The sequence below is a fragment of the Hydra vulgaris genome, chromosome 03 (genome assembly GCF_038396675.1).
Source record: "Hydra vulgaris chromosome 03, alternate assembly HydraT2T_AEP".
Lineage (NCBI taxonomy): Eukaryota > Metazoa > Cnidaria > Hydrozoa > Anthoathecata > Hydridae > Hydra > Hydra vulgaris.
This window is the reverse complement of record NC_088922.1, coordinates 12,532,281-12,554,348: the sequence shown is the minus strand read 5'-3', so window position 1 is coordinate 12,554,348 and position 22,068 is coordinate 12,532,281. Positions and strand designations below refer to the sequence as shown.

At 27.3% G+C, this 22,068-nt stretch overlaps 1 protein-coding gene across 2 annotated transcripts in view; it reads right to left on the bottom strand.

The window, feature by feature from the left end:
• Nucleotides 1-22,068, bottom strand: part of LOC136077953 (uncharacterized) — a 40,313-nt gene that overhangs the window by 5,514 nt on the left and 12,731 nt on the right. For both annotated transcript variants that reach the window (XM_065792373.1, XM_065792374.1), the window contains 4 exons: nucleotides 14,929-15,246; nucleotides 9,072-9,542; nucleotides 8,305-8,994; nucleotides 4,541-4,619 (listed from right to left, as the gene is read on the bottom strand). In XM_065792373.1, the coding sequence (XP_065648445.1) occupies nucleotides 4,541-4,619; nucleotides 8,305-8,994; nucleotides 9,072-9,542; nucleotides 14,929-15,246 (1,558 nt within the window). The remainder of the gene's footprint in view (nucleotides 1-4,540; nucleotides 4,620-8,304; nucleotides 8,995-9,071; nucleotides 9,543-14,928; nucleotides 15,247-22,068) is intronic.

Below are 22,068 nucleotides of genomic sequence, written 5' to 3'. Positions count from 1 at the left end.
CAAATATTAGAAGAGTGGGAAAAGGGTCTGAAATCAGAATGCAACAACTTTTCCAGAAGATAAGTTCCCCGTGCTGTTGAAATTGTGCTATTCTTTAAGAGAAGAAAATCTTGTCACTGGTTTAAGGAAAGCGGCATCATTCCTTTAAACAGAAATAAGATGTTGTTAATGCTCCGAGGTGCAAGTATTATAGGCAAAAACCAGGAAATTGAAACTCAGCAACAGACTGATAGCATTGACAACAGCTTTAAAAAGCTCTTTCAGAGTATAAGAATAGATCAAACCAGTACTTCTAACATGAAGTAGAAAAGAACAAAAATAAATGTGCTCACTAGAAAAAGTGCTAGTAGTGAAGACCTTTAGAGCATTAACAAAAAAGTGGTTTCGCAAACTTCAACTAGCAATGCTGATAGCAATGATAAAAATTAAATTAAAAAAGGAATTGATTCATCGCCAAACAATCACCAGTATGATTTGCAGAATATAGATTAGTAACTATTTTTTTATAATTTAGTAGAAGAAAATAACTGTGATATCTTTGAATCTGTGAATTTTTTAAATGCAAATATAAGCATTGACCCAAGTGACTATATAGTGGTAAAAGTTTATGGTAAAAAATAAAACTCCAAAAAAGATGATTATGGTTTTGTTGAAATATTTATTAGACTATTGCCAGAAATAAATATTACAACTGTGACTTAAGAAAAATCTTTCAAAATCTAAAAAACCTCCAGAAAAGATGTGATCCTTGCCAAAACTAAGGACCAACAAAGTCAACTTTTAAAGACCCAAATTTAACTGGAATACAAATTTAGGCCATATGTGTACCTGGAATTTAACTGAAAGACAAATTTGTGCTTTTAAACTGAAAGCCGAATTTGAATTTTAAAAACACATTTAATTAAAAGATAAGTTTTGACTTTTATATTAAATAATAATTAACTTATCATGCATTATTAATATTATTGACTCTGTCTAATATATTAATAATGTATATATAAGACAAATCTATTTCTTAATATATTTTTTTTTTTACTAAATTCACAAAAGGAAAAAAAATTAGAAACAGATTTGTCTTATATATACATTATTAGTGTATATACAAGACAAAAAATATATATATCATATATATTTTGTTTATTTATTAAATTAAAAACAGAACATTTTTTCTTGTTTCAACTCACTTTTAATTCTTGATTCGACTCAGCTTTAATTCTAAAATAAACATAAAATCCTGTTTCTACTCACCCCATTCAGCAGGGAGAGTAAAAAAACCGGATTATTTGTATTTTTTTTAAAGAAGAAACATACCAAAACAAAAACATCATCAACTGATAGTGTCACTACAGAACCAAGTTTTGGGTTATAATTTGGATTTTTTACTTATGATGAATAAGAAACTTTTCAATCTACATTTCAAAAGTGCTTCTACTTACTTCATCTTACATATTTTAACAGAATTTGTATCCTACCCTAGACAGCAAATAACACAAGACCGATTGTTATCTTATTTCATTCTTAAAATATTTTTAACTTACTGACAATCATTAAACGAGTAAGTCTTTACAGCTTTTGCCTCACCTTCCACATATTTAAGTCAAATAGTAATTTAAAATATTACAATCTGACTTAATTTAAAATCAAAACAGAAAAAGTTCCATCTCTTATTTCATAAAAATGAAGTCTTGCTCTTTACACATTTATTTTGAAATGAAATTTTTTTGTTTAATATTATTTATATTAGATTACTTTCTTTTTATAAGCCAATATATTCTGACAAAATGTCCTTACTTAAATTTTGATGTCTACTCAAACAAATTATCAGACAGATTACAGAATTTGTTGAGACTTGTTAGCCTGAATTTGAACATATTTTGAATTATTATTTATTTCATATATCTTTTGAGTTAAATAAAAACTTTGATAAGAAGAAAATACTACTAAGATTTACTACATGATTTAACCAGAGCAAAAAAAAACTCTTAGTGACCCTTTACTTTGAAATTAACTGTTGTAAAAAAAATATCTTAATATAACTTTTATTAAATTTGTACTCAAAAAATACAGTCAAATAAAGTTTAAATCTCTCATTTTAAAGACATTTTACAGTTTTAAAAATAGTCAAAAAACCAAAAAAAAAAAGATTCAGTTTTTAATTTGTTTTGAATTGTTTCTATTTCATGTAAATCTACAGGGTTTAGAAAAATCTGAAGAAAAATTAAATTCAACTGAAAACATGTAAAAAAAGATTAGCATTACTAGTTTTTGTAAATGTTAATCAGTTACAAAAGTAAAGAAACAAAATCAAAACAACAAAATCAAGAACTTGTGCTAAAAGTTATTTATATTAATTTAAAATGCTATAAAAAAAATTGATCTCTAGGGAAAACCGGGATAAAACAAGTATTAGGGTAGAATGAGGTTTTGCAAATACACCCCTTTCAGAGCCTAAAACACTATTGTAAATGATTGGATTTGAAGTAATATATACCAGACAATGATACATAACAAAGCAATCTTGAGCTATAGTCCAATATAAATATACACTTAGTGTAGACATTGGATCAAGTTGTCTTACTGTTTCTCCAAATGATTTTATGCCAACCCCAAAAAAAATACCAATAAAATGTCATCTTGGAAAAACGCATTACTAAAAACCAAAGAAAAAAGCAACATATCCAAAGCTCAAAAAAACCAAACAGTATGAAGACACAGCCTGCATTTACTGTGAGGAGTTCTATTACTTGAGTGATGAAGGGTTTTTTGTAGTGAATGCTATACATAAGTTCACTATTTCTGTTTAGGAATTGAGAAAAAAAAAATTAAAAAAACAAACTTTGTTTATGAGTTATGTATAAATAATAAATTTTATTGCTACACTAGTTCTTCTTAAGACCCCATTTTGCCCTATGCCATACCTCAGACATGGATCAAAATAGAATATTTGTTTATTTTTTTCCACAAAAACAAAAAACCAATCAAATATTAGGCGAAAAAAAAAATGCTTAGCACATAAAAAAGTTAGCTTGACAACACCTAAAAGACTTGACCAAACAAAGAATTGTTACTCTGTCTCTAAATTGATATGATCAAAAAATATTTTTAAATGTAACTTTGAAACATGAAAACTAAAGTTAATTTCACTATGAAGTTTCATCATAAATTGGTATGCTTAAACACTGAATAAACCATATACCAGAAAGCTCTTTCAAAATTCCTTTATTCGCTTAATTAAAATGATGTTTTGAACCATTTTTACATACTTTGAAAAAACTTGAATTGTCAAAGCCAATCTGACACAACCATCATTCATTAATAATCATTATTTTATATATCAAGTAATATTTTAAAATTCAAAAAAAAAACTGTGATGTTTCCAGAAAAAGCTTTTTTTTTGTCATGTTATTTTAAATAATAACATTTCCTTAACTTTGACAATTTTATTTATTTTACTTGTATTATGTAATTTTAAATTTCACTAAGTAAATTATTAATGATGTTGAGAGGGAGCTTCAGAACTTTATCTATGGACAATAAAAAAAAAATTTCAAAAAAGTATTAAAAACTCTTTCTATTAATGGTAGTAAAGCTATCAAGTTTTGGTATCAAATAATAGATTCTTATATTTCACAAAAATCTTTTATTTGTTTTGTTCTTATGGTATATATTGGAAAATATAAGAAACATAACAAAGTATAAATATAATCATAAATAAAAATATATAAAAATATAAATATAAAAAAATATAACAAAAAGTTTAAAAATAATCATAGCTTCATAAATATCCACAAAATAGAATTTCTTCAATTAGGCCACCTACTGCATCATGAAAAGGCACAAATAACATTATCAATTTCATGATAATGTTATTTCATGATAATTTCATAATAATGTTATTTCTTTTCTCAGACAAAAATAATTGCTTTTTTGACAAAAATTGAAGATTATAAAATATCAACTCCTTTAAATTTTTTAATTTTTACTTTATACACTAAACCCCATTTGCATAGATACATATTCATTCTGTATTTAATTGATTTCATTAGTTTGAAACAACTTTTGGTGAATCACCAACAGAAATAAATTCTTTAATAAAAATATATCTTCAAATATAAATTTTCACTCATACCACCATTAAAATTTTAATGATACTTCATAAATTGATTATTAATATTTTCAACATTGAAATTTGTTACTGTATTATATTTTAATGCTATGTTATGTATATATAAATATATATATACATATATAAAATAAGATATATGTAATAAACAGCAATAAAACAACTTTATATTGATTCTATCAAAAACTATATTCATTCGACATTTTGTAATGTACATATAAGTTTAAACATTAATTTTTATTTTTTTGCATAAAAATAATTAAAATGATAGGAATGATATTTATAATTAAGCAATATATATTTTGAACCTTAAAAATATTATTATATTTAATTATTGCATATTTATAATTAATTTATAAATATCAGTGATAATTAACTATAATATTTATTTGTTAATATATAAATAACAATGTTTACTTGATGAGTGTTTGTGATGCTTTTCTTCTGAAACTATTGGACCTGTGCTTTCACTTGGTGAAACTGGTCGTTGTTTATGCTGCAAAATTTAATTATCAACCATTAATTATCAATTCTTAATTTAAAATAAAAGAAATATAGTGATAATACACATTATCATTTATCTATTGATAATAACATTAATATTATTAATATTAGAGTGCTAAATATTTTAATACTCTTTAATAGTTTTAACACCTTTCCAGATTAGTATATATTTTGATACATTGATAAATGAGATACACAAATACTAAGATACTCTGATTAACAAGATTATTTTAAACTTTATTTCTTTGACATGCGAGACTACTGATTACTCTTTATATATATATATATATATATATATATATATATATATATATATATATATATATATATATATATATATATATATATATATATATATATATATATTAAAATCTAATAATAAAAAAAAATTTATTAAAAATATTCATAAAAAAGAAAGTTTATAACATCTAGTAGACCAGAGATGTCTATGTTTAAATTCATGTCTATAATGTTACCTATTAATGTTTATAGTGGTATCTATTTCTGTCTTTTATATAGTTTGATGTGTCTTATTTACTGTATTAGCTCACTCAAAACTTATTATGTATGTATGTTTGTATTCTATATAAAGCTCAGGCACAGTGTTCATATACATATAAGTTACTATATATAAGCTTGTGTTCTGTATAAACCTCAGGCAGAGTGTTCATATACTCATAAGTTACTATATGTATGTTTGTGTTCTGCTTAAGTCTCTGGTGTAGTGTTGGTATGGTGTTAGCCCAGATATCAACTAGTGACTACAACTATGTACACTCACCTTAATTTCCAGTATTCCTTTAGATGTAATGACTTTTCTAATCTATTTTCAAAACCTTCCATTCAATGATTCAAAGTACTTCTTAGAGAACTATTTTTTTTAACTACTCTAGGCCAGGTCAGGTTCAGGATCATCACAATCATTCTGCTGCTAGTAACATGTAACCTAGTACTACCTGCATCATATGCTGTTGCCTCATAGGATTTGCTTTTCTAGTCAAAAGCTGAAAGAAACAAACTCTGTTTTAAAACTTCTCAGCCATTAGGGCTCATGGTTGAGTAAAGGCTAGAAATAGTGTCTTGATAAAATACTCATTTTAGGCATATGTTATCTGCATCCAGCTACTGTCTAAAAAAAGCTTCCTAGGCAAAGACTTTAGGGGTAAGCAGAACAATTCTGTTAACCAGCCTTGTACCTTTTTTCATCTATTAGGTTAATGTAGATGTAATCTTTATGATATTACCTAATAAGGGTACAGCTCTAAAACTCAGTTCAATGGTTCTAATACCTTGTGGCTGTTTCCATGAAACAGCCACAAGGTATTAGAACATGAAGTCACTGTTAGTGCTTTTGTGAACTATCGAACAAATCAAGTTCTTTTTAACTTAAACTATGACTAAAGTAACAAAAATATAAAACATTAAAAACTTTCACCACCATCTAGCTGCTTCAATATTTCATTACAAATACTCATTTTCTTTAAAGTAACATTCAAAGTTGAATCTTACCTCTTGTAAATTTCACCTGACTTGCTTTCTCTTTGTACAACTAATTTGAGTTCAACTGTTTCTTTTTTGGATCTCAGTATTAATGGCTGATATACTTTAGTTTGCAAAGACTCAATAGTCACATGCTTGGCTGGGCATATACTTACACAAAAAGAGGAATTTTTTCTCTTAACTCCTTTGCCAATTATGTTGTTATTGACTTGAATACTCATCTCACTGAAAGACTTGGTTCTAACACCATTGACCCTGCTGGCTCTAAAAGTCATAACTTCTGTTATTCTCAATCTCTTACTCAGTCAGCTTTGTGACTCTAGACAACCCTAATCACATTCCTCACTCCTTGACTTGTATCTTGTTCTAACCCTAGCTTGTGTTAAGTTCCTCATTGTTCTCCTTTAGATGTTTCCAGCCATGTAATGATCTCTATAAATAAATCTTTTATCTCCAACTACTTCTTCCAACTCAACCTGTAATTCTTTTTGTTATTTTTGTAATGACAGTTGTTAGGCTAATGTCTTTTCTCCTCTAATAAATGTGCTTCAAACATAACCTCCTGCATCCAGACAGGTATTGAAGCTTTTAAGGGGTTTACCTTTTTGTACAGCTGTTATATCTTATGGTAATCATTTTGGCCTCTTTTTTTGCAAAAGAACTTTATTTAGTTCTCTCTAAATTATTTATTAAGTGCTTGACTGAATCATTTTTCTCTGCCTGCAGAAAAATGACAACTTTAGAACTCTTTTCAATTCTCTCTAAGATATTTAGTAAGCGATTGACTGAATTTTTTTTTTCTGCCTGCTGCAAAATGATACTTGTAGTTCCGATTTTTAAAAACTCTGGAGAACATTCTTACCTTTCCCAGTATTGTCTGATCAGTTTTTTCATTATTATTAACAAAGTCTTCCAATCTTAAACCAAACATTTCTAACATTCCATTTCAAGTCTAATAATTAACTCTCTGACAATCAATATGGTTTTCAATCTTCTTGTTCTATGGCTGTTTTGCTAACTGCTGCAACTAAAAGGCTCTATTGTGCCTTAGATGGAGGCTACAAGACAAGGACTATTGCTCTTAACATATCTAAAGCTTTCAATAAAGTCTGACCTTATGCTATAAGGCCAGCATGCCAATAAAGTTTGGCATGCTGGTAGTATAAAGTTTTGTAAAAAGTCACCGAGAACAATCCCCGAGTTTGTCTAAAATTTGGTATTACAGTGGAGTATAAGAGTATTTAATCATTTACACAACCATACAATGACATTGTATTTATGAAATCTTTAAAACATTGAGTGTAATTTGTTTAACTTGCATTATTTTTAAAGATATGAAAACTCGAAGCGCCCCTAAATTTTGTTTAATTCAGATTTAAGATTTTTTTGTTAGCGTTTTACAACCCATCGTCAGAGATACAAAGAGCAGTACGCATGAAAGCATGTACTAGTTTTAAACACAGAAATTTCCGTTATTGTACCAGCTACATCCACCAAAACTACATCAAGTTAGCATTCTCCATATCCTAAGCAGCTAAGCTTGAGTGTGATCTCTCCTCTGTATTAGCTTTGTATAGAACAGAGAATATTTATAAACAGCAACTTCATGTTGATACTCTGATATTTTAAAGCTGTTGGTGGAAACAGCCTCTCTGAGTCACAGTTGAGGAACACAGAGATTGAAACCATACTACCAGCAGGGAAGAGAGTTTGAGGGTTCAATGGGCTGTCTGAAAAGCCCCTGCCCTGTTTTTATAAATTCTTTGTCTATTCTAAAAACACTAACATATCGCTACTCCTTTTTTTTTTCCTTGTGTTCTTAAAACTCTTGTTTATCTAGCTTTTTTCCTCATACATTAATGCTTTGAAATTCATTCTTATTTTCATGTTTTCTTGAATTATAAAATCTGCAGTGTTTTTAAGTCTTCTGTCAATGGTCTACTTGCCCTTTAACTTTTTTTGTTTGTTTTAGTAACTTGAATAAGCAGTTGCAGCTTTGATTGAATTAAAAATATTAATTTTGTTGCATTTTGCAATTTTATTATCAATCCTAGAATCCAACAAAAAATATTTTAATATTCTTTTAAAAAGAACCTTTATTAAATACTACTTCTTACTTAAAATAATTTATTTTAACATATGTATATATATAAACATAAATGTTATAAAAAACAAACCTTTTTTTTATGGCTGATGTAGCAAAAAAGTCCAATAATAATTAGACAAAGGACTCCAATAACAACACATACAACTGTGATTGCAATTTCTGCATCAGTTAAACCATCATCATCACCATTTGAACTAGTTGATGGCTGAGTTGGTTTAATTTTGTACTCAAAAGAAAAAGAATCATTTGAAGCAGTATATTCAACTCCATTGATTGTTATTGCTAACTTTCCATTCTGAATTAATGACTGTACAGCAACCAAAATATTAGCAACACTATCAGGATCACCAACCAATTGAAAGTTCACAATTGTACTTCCATTTGAAGTTGCGCATGATTGAAAATTGTCATTTGTTAGGTTGAACTGATTTTGACATGCATCACAAACACTAGTATCGTCATCTTGATTATAAGGCTTTTTAAAGCTACATTTGCAATTAACAACAGCATATGAAGGATTTAAAGTAGTTGTTGTATTTTCTAAAACAGATGTTGTTGTTGATGGTTCTACTGTTGTTGTTATTGGTATACATGGTTGTACCGTAAAGGGAATGAGATTATTTTCAACATCCTCATTAATCCAAAACACACGAATAGGAAATGGACCTGGACAATAACATGTGACATGTGACTCATTGCCAACAGTTGTATTGCAGTCATTTATTTCCCAAGTTTGACTTAAAGGGTTTAATTGAAAGCACTGTAATTCAAAATGAATAAAATAATTTAGTAAACAGTAAGTTAAAAAAAAAAAACACATCCTAATTTAAAAAATACCTGCAACCAATATGGTGCACTTGTTGTTGTTGATAACATTTCTGTAGTTGTTAACATTTCTGTAGTTGTTGCATTAGTTTGCTGTAGTTGTTGCATTTGTTCTGTAGTTGTTGCATTAGTTGTTGTTGCATTAGTTGTTGTTGCATTAGTTGTTGTTGCATTAGTTGTTGTTGCATTAGTTGTTGTTGCATTAGTTGTTGTTGCATTAGTTGTTGTTGCATTAGTTGTTGTTGCATTAGTTGTTGTTGCAATAGTTGTTGTTGCATTAGTTTGTGAAGTATCATTGTAAAAATTGGTCGTGGTTGTAGTAGCTTCAGTGGTTTTAGGAGTATAGTCTTGAACAATAAAATCAATAGATATAGATGAATAGTTAATACAACTTATAATGCAACTTGTTATAGGGTTCAAAATGAATGCAAGTCCAACAGGAGAAGCTATATCGGTGCCATCACCGTCAAAATACTCACCAGTCTAAAAAAAAATATTTTATGAAATTTATACAGAATTCAATAGAGTGAGAAGCAAGTTTTAATATAGATAAAATGTTCACATTATTGCTTTATATAAAATAGTTCCAGTAAAAAATATGAATGTCAAAAGTCATACATTGTTAAACTACTATTATGTAAAATTTAAAATTAATGAATGTAAATAAAGTCTATCAGAAAAAAGAACATAAATAAAGGTTTCATATTGCTAAAACTGAATGCTTCACGTAGAAAATTAAAGCTGTTTAAAACTCGTAGAAAGCTGTTAACTAAGTTCTCAAACTAAATGTTCAATTTTTTAAAAAGTAGTTTAAAAAAATTTAATATAATACAATCAGGGTCACAAAAAATTAATTTTTGCTGACTATAACAAAATATGATAAACAAAAGAAAAATATTTTGTTTCATTTATATCAATGTTGTGACTAAAGAAATTTGTTTTAAAAAAAAGCAATTAGCTCTATTTGGCAAAGTTTTTTTATATTTTGCAAAGTTAAATTGATAATATTTAAAGAGAACTTTACTATAAATGTAATTATAGACATTCTAAGTACTTGTATAATAGTTTTTTGTAATGATAAAGTATATAACCATAAGTTTTTTTGTTTTTTTGTTTTCATAAGTTTTTTTTGTTTTTTTTGTCAGTCACTTGTACTCTACATCTGAGATATCTCTTACCTAAGTCCAGCAACTGCCTTCTTACATCACAGGACTCCATTTTCCCTAATACTGTTTTCCATAATTGCTGTATCCTCGTGGAAATATTAACCATTTTATTACAACTATGCTACAATTATCAGGAAAGAAATCTAAATGAGAGGGCAGATAGTGAATCTTCAATGACATGTTGCATCCTATTTTCTAGCAAAGAAGAGTCTTGTCACAAGTTCTTTATAGTTATTTGTTTTTTTTGTTTCCTAAAAGATTCTTAACACAAGTTTGTAGGGTTTTTAGACATTCTTTGCAAAACCTTGGAGGATCTGATATAAATGCTTATCTTTCAGATGTTTATGTATCTGTGTACCAGTAAACATACCTTTCTTTAATCTGGCCTCACTCAGTCTGGATAATTTCTTTTTGACGTACTTGAAAGCCTGACCCTCTCAGTTCATTGCCCTTATAAAACTTATAAATTTGTCAAGTTCCAGCTTTATATATAATGACAGTAACCAACCTTTTTTTAAGGTCACTAGTGGAATGTGCTTTTTTTCTTAGATTTAGAGACTTTTAAGAAAGCCGCACTTTTATTTTATAGCAGTCAGACTATGCTCTACGATCCCATTTACATCTCCCTACGATCCCATCTCAAAGAACTGACTTGAGTCCGTGTGGCGGTCACAATATATTGAAACATTAAATTTACATTCTCCTGCAGCAAATCCTGCACCAAATTCCACCGCTGCCAGTGGAATCTGCTGCAGGAAAATTCTTTGGCTTGGGCGATAAGGCGAAAAGATGTTGTTGAGGAAAAGAAAATTAAATTAAAAGCTGATTTTTAATCTGTAGAAAAATGTGTGTCAACTTTGAAAAAGAAATCCAAGCTAAAGATGACCAGTTAGCTGAAAAAGAAAAAAAATCACCAAACTAAAAAAAAAAAAAGATGAAAATTTTAAAGAAAATTGCAACAAAGAACTTTGGACTTAAAAAGAAAATTAACTAAATATGATTATAACAGTAGAGTTAAAAAAACAAAAGGGAAAAACAGCACTGTTGTACAAAATGGCTAACAACCATCATAGAAAACAAATTTGATTTTAAGTTTTTACCATTTTGCACAATAGGGCAAATTGACAGTTTTTCAAAATTTTCACTTTTAAAGCATTCAAAAACATTCAAAAATCAATATTTATTACTTCAAACATACAAGTAAATATCCAAGTATACAAATAAAAGCAGTTTTTCACATTTTAAAAAATTTTTTAAAGTGCTTAATTTTGCCAAAAATCAAAATTAAAGGAAATCAGTTTGTCTAATGTGCATGAAAAAGTGTTTATGTAAGTTGACTCTTTGCTAACAAAATCTTTGAGTACTACCATACAAATCTTGATTAAAGTAATACCAGAGTGCCAAGAAGGATTTAAGACCCGTTTCGAACAAATTTTAAAGAGCAAAGATGAAGGAAAAGATGTTGCTTTTCCACCTTTGTGGAAACCATTTGCTTTCACATCTGTTAAATTCAAACCAGCAACAAGAGATCAAAATTGGATTATGAAAAATGAAGTCAGTAATAATTTGCTGACCTTAATCTTTTAGAGGTCAGCACCAGGTCAGCAAAAAAATTTAACACAAAGGTTTTAAAGGAAAATATAGAAACAAGGTCAGCAATACTTTGACAACCTCAAGCACTTCCAAGTTGACAGTTAAGTCAGATTAAGACAGGTATAAAATGACGTTCATTGTGAACCTTAAAATTAAACAAAAAGATACTTAAAATTGTTTCTTTTTTAGGAAGCTCAAGGGCTAGAAACTTTTTTCCTGTAATTGGAATCAAAACTGAAGATTTTGTACAAGTTTAGCTGACTACAGCACTGTCAAACCATAGTATGAAGAAATTGGCATCAAATATCAACAGAGTCAGTGGCATTAAGATTGTGCCACTAACTCTGTTGATATTTGATGCCAATTTCTTGTTGATATTTGAGCAAAATTTAATGTTAAATTTGAAGCCTTTGGCACACAGCTGTCTGAATTTAAAGTGTTGTTTAGCATCATTGAGTTAGATTCTCACTGTGATTTGAAGTCAGCACAAAATAAAAATTTTTTAACTGAAAGGATAGCCAAGTGTCAAGTGCTAAATATTTGTAGCAATTTCAAAAGATCTACCAGAAAACTTTGAAAATGTGAGACATTTTATCAATGATCAATTTTTACTCTGTCAACTTTGTTGTCTCATTGACGTAAAACTAGACATTATATATGAATTAAAAAAGCACGCAAGTTCTAACCTTGCTTGTGGTGCAACATAAAATACAATAAAAGCACCTATACCAATCAGGATCATTGAGAACACCTGGCCACTTGTTGCCTGTTATCAAGAGTTTCTTAAGTCTGATCATGACATTAAAAAGATAGTCTTTTTGATGTCATGGCAATGTAGTCCATGAGCCATTATGTTTGGATCTAAAAACAAACTCATCTTGGAACTAATTCTACCTATGGAACATTATCTACTTCTTGGTGTGGTAAATCACATGTACAAAGCTTTGACGGAAGTTTGGCCTAGTACTTTCAGATGGCCCTCAGCTCATCACATCCAACAAGACCCATATCATGGTGGGCAAATAGCAGGCAATGCTTGCCACAAGTTACTCAACAATATAGATATTCTCAAAAGAATTTGCTGAGTCAGAATCTGCTTTTCAAGTTTTTGGAATCGATGCCCTTCAAAAGTTTAAGTCTGTAGTGACAGCATGTTTTGAAATGTTCCTGGAGGATGATTAACTAATTTGTGAACAATGGGCTTAAAATTTCATTTAGAAGTTATAAAATATTTTAAGAAAATAGTCAAAAATAATTAATTTTCTAAATTTAGTGAAAATTTAAAACCACACAAAATTTTCAGTTTTCTGTGTGTTTTTCAACAGAAATTTTGCTTCTTAGAGAATAAAAAGTACAGAAACCTAAATTTCGGTATCAGTTCATTCCTTCAAAAATTTCGGTAGAAGTTTTGTAAGTAGAAATTTTGGCAGAAATTAAAACAGATCTTCAGTTGATCACTAATTTATATGTTTCCATTCCAAATTGCCTTAAATATACACCCTAAGTTCTTTTCCATACTTGTGTACACTAAAGCTGTATTGTTCATTGAAAATTTGTATTGTTTCATTCCTATTATGTCAAACCATGGTATGAAGAAATTGGCATCAAATCTTACACGTTTATTGATCTTACACATTTATTAGTTGATTTTCATCAACCACTCATTCAATCATTCCATTGGTAAGTCTATATCTTGTTGATGTTCATTAATGTCATTATCATTTTTTATTGCTCTAAGATTTTTAATATCATCAGCAAAACCTTTACAGTTTGATTTGAGATATCATTAATATAGGCTACAAATAATAGTAGTTCTAGCACTGATTTTTACTCCACTCACAACCTCTTCCTATTCTGATTTATTATTTCTTATCACCACTCTTTGCAGACTGTTAATTTAAAATCACTGGCACCAGTCCGATTATTTGATTTAAAACTAAGAGCATCTAATTTTAACCATATTTTTTTGTGATCAACTGAACCAACTGCTTTGGCAAAGTCTAGAAATAAAACATGAATTATTCCACCATTATCTATTGAACTTGTGATGATATTTAAAGATTCCAATCAGCTTGTCACACAACTTTTATTAGTTTTTATTGATTAAATTATTTTCTACTAAATATTTCATCATTTTATCTTTAATTATCCTTTCCGTGACTTTGCAAACAACAGATGTTCAAAATACATAGTTGCTTGGGTTTAATTTGTTACTATTTTTTAACAGTGGAGTGATATTAGCAAAATGACCATAACTTTAAGAATTTACTTGTTTCAAATCTATTAAACATTAATGATCATGGTTTGGCTAAAGCAAACTTGAACTCCTTTGAACTTTTGAGTGAACTTTGTTCATTCCAGTTGTCTTATTAATGTCCAACTTGCATAAGTATTCCTTTGCAACATTCATTTATTTTCAAATCTTTGAATTAATTCATAAAATATCGTGCAATGGTAATTAAATTTGTCTTTTTTAAATAATTCTTTATGACTGTAGTTTAATTTATTATTGTGATGACCATGGTTAATACCGCACAATGCTAGAGGGTGAACCATTTTATAAACTCTATTTTTATTCTTAGTTATAATCAGCAATATCATAATAGTCATAATCAGTTTTCACAGCACATTTGTCTCATCCCCAATATTATCTTGATACATTCAATCACATTTTTAGTAATCATTTAGGATTTTTAAAAATTATAATTTTTTACAATGACTTTAAAATTAAAAATACTTTATTTCTACTTAACTTAAGCCACAATTATATTTACGTAATTTTTTTGTATTTAAAAAATTCCTTAATTTTAATATGGGAACCATAAGTTGTTTGTGTAAACTAACTGTTTAAGCTGCAGGTTGAAATATATACTAACCATAAAATAGCACACAACTTTATCTTCTTTTATAAAATTTACCAATTTAAATCTGATTATTTGTGATTTCAATAAGAAATTATATATATAACAATATTGCAAATATATTATAAATAAAAATTTAAAAATTTGAAATAAACAGAAAATTTAAAAAGTAAAAACCATCATTAAATGTTTTCGAACAAAATAAATAAGAAAAACTAAAACATAACTTAATTCTTTTAAAATACATACCAAAACTAAGGCAACTAAAAGACCATCGCATACATCAGTGTCAGTGCACTGCCAATCTGAATAGCTGTCAATGATACTTTGATCAAGATTCACGCAGTAGCCATCATCAGTGCAAGCATAAGATTCATTTTGGGTTGTGTTTAACATTTGGCACATATAAAACATGTTATCAATTGTGGAGTTTACATTATTTGTTTCAGATTTAATCATTGATGAGCAAAGAGATATCAGATTCATGGAATTATTAAAAAACTCTTTTAAAAAGAACTGCATGGGGTCATTTGCAGCCATGTTTAAATTTTGAATGAATGTGTCTACCTGAATTAAAAATAAAAATTTAAACCTATATATTTATATACAACTATATTACAATATACAATTTATTTAACTTTTATTCAAATTTAAAACATTTATAATATTCAAACGAGTTTTTTAAATAAATTTTATTCAGCAATATTTACAAGATTTACACAAATGAATTAAAAATCAGATAAAACTCCTTTTTTTTCAAAATGTAAATGTTTATAATAATGATAATATAAATAATAACAATAATTAATATATTTTTTTTTGTTTTTAAAGTTCTTTGGAAGGTCTAATGATTAGAGTGTTTCAAAAAAAAACTATTTTTTAAATTGTTAATTAAAGTGTGGAAAAGTGAAATCATTACATATAAGTAGCTTTCAATAAAAATTTCACCTCCTTTAGTCAACTCTACAATAAAAAAAAAGTGTTTTTAAGCAATCTCTATAATAAAATAATAATTTTTTTTTAAAGAAATTAAATTGCTTTCACAATAAGTGTGATGGATTTACAACTAAATTTGTTTTTATTATTTGAAAACTTTTTCAACTAATTTGTTTAGAATATAATAGATGGTTATAGTAAAAAAACATAACACTATATGATCTTTATATATGATCTTTATATTTTACATTCTTAACATTATTAATTGAACTGTTACCAAATTTTTGTTTGTAAACAAACAAACTACTTTTCAGGGAAAAATGCTAGAACACAATACCAGTGTCAGTTGAAGATTCAAGGCTGCAAACAAAAGAATACAGTTTTATCTGCTAGGCTTCAAACTGCTACGCTTTGCTTGATAATATATATATATATATATATATATATATATATATATATATATATATATATATATATATATATATATATATATATATGTATATATATATATATATATATATATATATATATATGTATATATATATATATATATATATATATATATATATATATATATATATATATATATATATATATATATGTATATATATATATATATATATATATATATATATATATATGTATATATATATATATGTATATATATATATATATATATATATATATATATATATATATATATATATATATGTATATATATATATGTATATATATATATGTATATATATATATATGTATATATATATTTGTCAGGGGCTAATATATACCGTTTTCGACAGCATCGACCGTATTTGGGCGCCACCCAAATTAAAATTTGAGGACCTTTTTTTTTCTTTACATTTTTAATGATAAACTGTTTTTTTTTGCAAAAAAAAAGCCGATTTTCCGCTAATGTTTGCCGAAACGAGGGGGTACCGCTGCCCACATTTTTTTCCTAGAACAGGCCATGTATGTATACATATATATATATATTTACATATATATATATATATATACATATATATATACATACATACATACATACATACATACATACATACATACATACATACATACATACATACATACATACATACATAGAGTTGTTTAAATTTTTTTGAAGACATTATTTAGCATTGAAGTTGCAAATATTAGACTATTTGTAAATATTTATTGAAAACATTTTAAAATATTTTAAACATTACGTATATTTTAGTAATTTTAACTTGAGTAGTTATTAAATTTTTAAAAATACTTCAAACAATTTTTAATCTATAGTGTACAGTATAGTAAAAAGAAAAGTAATTATGCTTAAAAAATGCTTAAATCTTGTTTGTCTATTATTCACCTTGTAGTTAAATAGTTATTGTCTATATATAATGTAATATATTATATAAAAAATAGTTATTGTCTATATATAAATATAATATATTATACAAAAATATCTATTCGCATACAAAACATAAGCGTTAAATAAACTTATTTACTATTGTTTTAATATTAATTTTGATTCAAACATATCAATTCTTTTAACTGAAATTTTACTAATGATTAATAATTTTCACTTTTAAATAAGAGATAATTACGATAAATTTAATGGTTAAAAAAATATATAAATAAAAAATTTGAAGACATAGTAGTTTGGAGGTACAATATTTGATCGCAAGCAGTATTCTATAGTAAATGTTCAGTGAACAATATTTGATCCTAGCTAAACAGCTAAGCATGCTTTGAGAAGGTATATCTGATTAGACTCAAAATCTTTTTTAACATCAACACTTACATCCTCAACTTTACCAGGTATATGTATAAGGTTTACAATAACTAAATCTTTTGGATCAAAATTTAGTGTAATGCCTAGTTTACCTGTTAAAGTAGCTGGATCTGTTGAACAACCACAACCCAGAACGGAGAAATTGATTCTAAAAGGTAGTTCATTTGCATGTAACAAGCAGACCAACCATTGCAATGTTCTCCCAAGGCCTTTTTTTAATTTTTTGATTACTCTATTGTGTTGACCTGTGTTATTCACAGTACCATCGCAAACAACCGCTGCTTGAGTGGTTGATGATTTGATGTCAGGTTTTCTCACAAAAAAGGGATTATTTTGGAGTAAAATAACAAAATTCGACCAATTTTTCACATTTTTCAAATCTTAGAGAATTTTATTTTATGTGTAAATCACCTTCTAAACAATATTTCAAGAACACTTTCAGTTCTCTTTCAGCTTATAAGTCCTTATAATAACATTTTTGCTTTCTGTTGAAGCTTCTTTTATTGCTTTTCCAGCTGTGGAATCATTCAGTATCATCTCTCTTCAACATACAGCAGTAGTCCGCTATCATGTTGACATTCCACCTTCCCTGATATCTTCTTTCCATTTCCTTGATGTCTTGGTGAAATCTTTCACCTTGCTCTTCACTTATATCACTAAGGTTTGCAGGGAAGTAATCAAGATGTGAATGGAGAAAATGAACTTTAATGCTCATGTTACAGCCCAGCTTCTTAAAGCTGTTTAGCATGTCTGTGACAATGGTCTTGTAGTTTGGATCTTTGTTGTTTCCTAGGAAACTAGTAACAACTAATTTAAAGGATGTCCATGCTGCCTTTTCTTTTGTTTCCATTTTGTCCACAAAATTAGAATCTCTGATAAGTATTTTAATGTCTGGTACCTTGGATAAACCAGGAAACTGCCCACAAAGATCTTTGAAAGTCTTTTGGCAATACCTTAAAAAATTGTTTCATCAGCCCCAACTTAATGTGAAGTGGTGGAAGTAACACCTTTTTGGGATCCACAAGGCTTTTTCTCTCAACATTTTTAACCCCTACTTCTAAGGTTTTTCTCAAGGGCCAAACTTTTTTTATGTAGTGCTGCTTTCTGCCTCAACTGTCCCATTCACAGTGAAAGCAAGGGAACTTTTTATAGCCACTTTGTTGACCAAGCAGCTTTGAAATAACTTTAAAATCCCTGCAGTGTCAATAAGTGGTCTGAGTAGCTAGGTTTATTTAAAACCAGTTCAAGGTTTTCATAACATTCTTTTAAGTGCACCGAATGTCCAACTGGCATAGAAGCATACTTATTGCCATTGTGCAGAAGTACTGCTTTAAGGCTTCTTTTTGATAAATTGATAAAAAGTCTCCACTCATTAGAAGCATATTCTATTTTAAAACATACCATAAGTCCAGGAACATCACTGCAAAATACCAGGTCACCTTCTTGAGAGAAAAAAGATACAAATTATTTTTCCTTTGATTGATACCAAGAAAAGGACATACCCGGAGCCAACATATTTTCATCTTTCAATCTAGATCCTAAAACTTCTGCCGAGTCTTTAGGAAGACCTAGATCTCTAATTAAATCATTCAGTTCAGATTGTAAGAATGGAATGGGATCAGTTGTGCCAGGATCGTAGCAATCACTGTCTTTTTCATTATCACCTTGCTGAGCCAATGTTTTGTGATCATCTAAAATATCATTGAAAGAATTTAAAGGAGTGGGTATTGGTACTTTAGGCCCATGAGGAATAAGGCGAATGGTTGATTGAATGTTAGGGTAAGAAATATCCTTTTTGTTTTTCAAATTGAAATTTTGTAGATTGCAAGAACAAAAATAACAGTCATCACTATGACTTTTGGGCTCCCTCCAAACCATTGGTATTCCATTACGTAAGGACTGCTTTTTACCTTGAAACCATTGCCTCAGTTCTTTAACACATATTGAACAACCTTTGTGTGGAGCCCAAGACTTATCTTGATCGCCTAACTTTATACCAAAATAGGCAAAATATACCTTTTTTAACAAAATCAGAGATGTTTCTTTGTCGCTTTTTAATGATATAGTTATCACAAACGTAGCAGAAGCAATCTGGTGAGTTTATACATCCTCTGGTTGTCATTGTCCATAAAACAACTTGTACTTTATGCTAAACAACATTTTGTGGAGATCTTAAAAACCAAGATTCAAACTTACTAGAGTACTGAACTATTTATATAAAAAAAAAAAAGCTAAAACTAGACAAGCAGTTTGTGAAATAACTGAACGTGATGGAATTTTTCACTACTTTTCCCAAAATCAGCGTTGAAAATACTATAAAAATCACTTATTAAATTTGAAACAATTTTTATGTCGCAGACCAGTGTTATCAGAAGTGATATCCTGCTTCCCATCAAATCGAATGCAAAGTACTTTTAGGACTTCAGCAGCATGCTTTTTAACTTCCTTTTTCCTGACATATTTTTCCGTTAATTTAGTATTTAGAAAATTTTCTGAAAAAATCTTTATGGATTCACCTAAATAAACAGGATTTTCTATTTTCTATTTAATAGAGCATTACATACATATATATATATATATATATATATATATATATATATATATATATAAATCATCAGCCTTATCAAGGTATCAAGCCACTTTATACCCAGGCACTCCAGAAAAGGCAAGAAAAAGTGTATTTTGAAGTGAGTGAAACTGCATTCAAACTTAGATATGCAAATCATACAAAATCATTTAATACCAAAAACGATACTGAATTATCTAAGAAGTGTGGAGGTTAAAAGAAAGAGGAGTAAATACGATATTGAATGGAAATTTGTAAAATGTTGTATATCTTACAATCCCTTGATAAAATGATGCAACTCATGTCTTTATGAAAAGTTTATGCCATAATATCTTACACCAATGATAACTTATTGAATAAGAGGAATGACTTAGTATCAAAGTGTAGACATAAAAGCAAATTTCTTCTTGTAAAATTTGATACAAGTGATTAAGCAGACATTTTTAGATTTTTCTTTTTTTCTTTTTGATGTTTGTTGTTATGATGACAGAGTACGCTTCAATGTAACTTTATTTTAAATGTTTTTTGATTTGTATTACATGTCTAATATTTGCCTTTAGGCATGAAACTATTAGTACCATTAAAAGCTTTCTTTCCTTTGTTTATAAATTTATACATATATAATATATATATATATATATATATATATATATATATATATATATATATATATATATATACATATATATATATATATATATACATATATATATATAAATATTTATATATACATACATACATATATATATATATATATATATATACATATATATACATATATATATATATATATATATATATATATATATATATATATATATATATATATATATATATATATATATATATATATATATATATACAAATAAGGTAACCAACGTCCTCCTTTTTATGTAGAAGAGCGCCGTAAAAATCTTAGTTTTAATTACCTTTGGCGCTGCGCTCTCTTACATAAATAGGAGGACGTTGGTCAGCTCAATATAAATACATATATATATATATATATATATATATATATATATATATATATATATATATATATATATATATATATATATATATATATATATACTGTAGTTTTAAAGCGAATGCTAATAAATCAGACCAGAAAAGGTTTAAAAATTTGAATTAAGATATTTTTTTTAATGATAGATTGCTAGCCCAAACCAAATCTTTAGTACATGTAGAGACACTTCCTTGTAGCAGCAGGCTATAAGATAGTCAATGTAGCAACACTCCCTTCTAGCAGCAGGCTACAGGATAGTTGATGCAGCAGCACTTCCTTTTACCAGCAGGCTATAAGGTAATCAATGTAGAAGCACGCGCATGTTTTAGCTATTTGTCAGTTGATGTAGCAACGTTTCTTGCATTAAAAATATTATAAAACAATAAAAAAAACAAAAACAAAAATACCATTACATAAAAAAATTTTCTACTCATTATTATTGCGGTTTTTTGAAAAACAATAAAACCTAATGTTTTTCCGCATTTTTTTAATTGTTTTAACTTTTGAACGACATTAAAAGGTTGCTTAACTGTTGATGTCGCTTAAATGTTAAAAAAAGAGTTGAAAGAGACTTTTTTTACTGTTAAGGTCTTTGACTACTACATAAAGATATATAATTACACATACACATATACACATAGATAAATTATACATACACATATACACATAGATATATATATATATATATATATATATATATATATATATATATATATATATATATATATATATATATATATATATATATAAAATATATATATATATATATATATATATATATATATATATATATATATCTATAGATATAGATATATAGATATATACCTATATATCTATATATATACATACATAAATATATATATATATATATACATATATATATATATATATATATATATATATATATATATATATATATATATATATATATATATAAATATAGATAATATAATAATATAATAATATAATAATATATATAACATAATATATATATATGTATATATATATATATATATATATATATATATATATATATATATATATATATACATATAGTTAGTTAGTGATAAAACTGCGTTAAGGTGGTTCATACCCCCATTTTTGGTC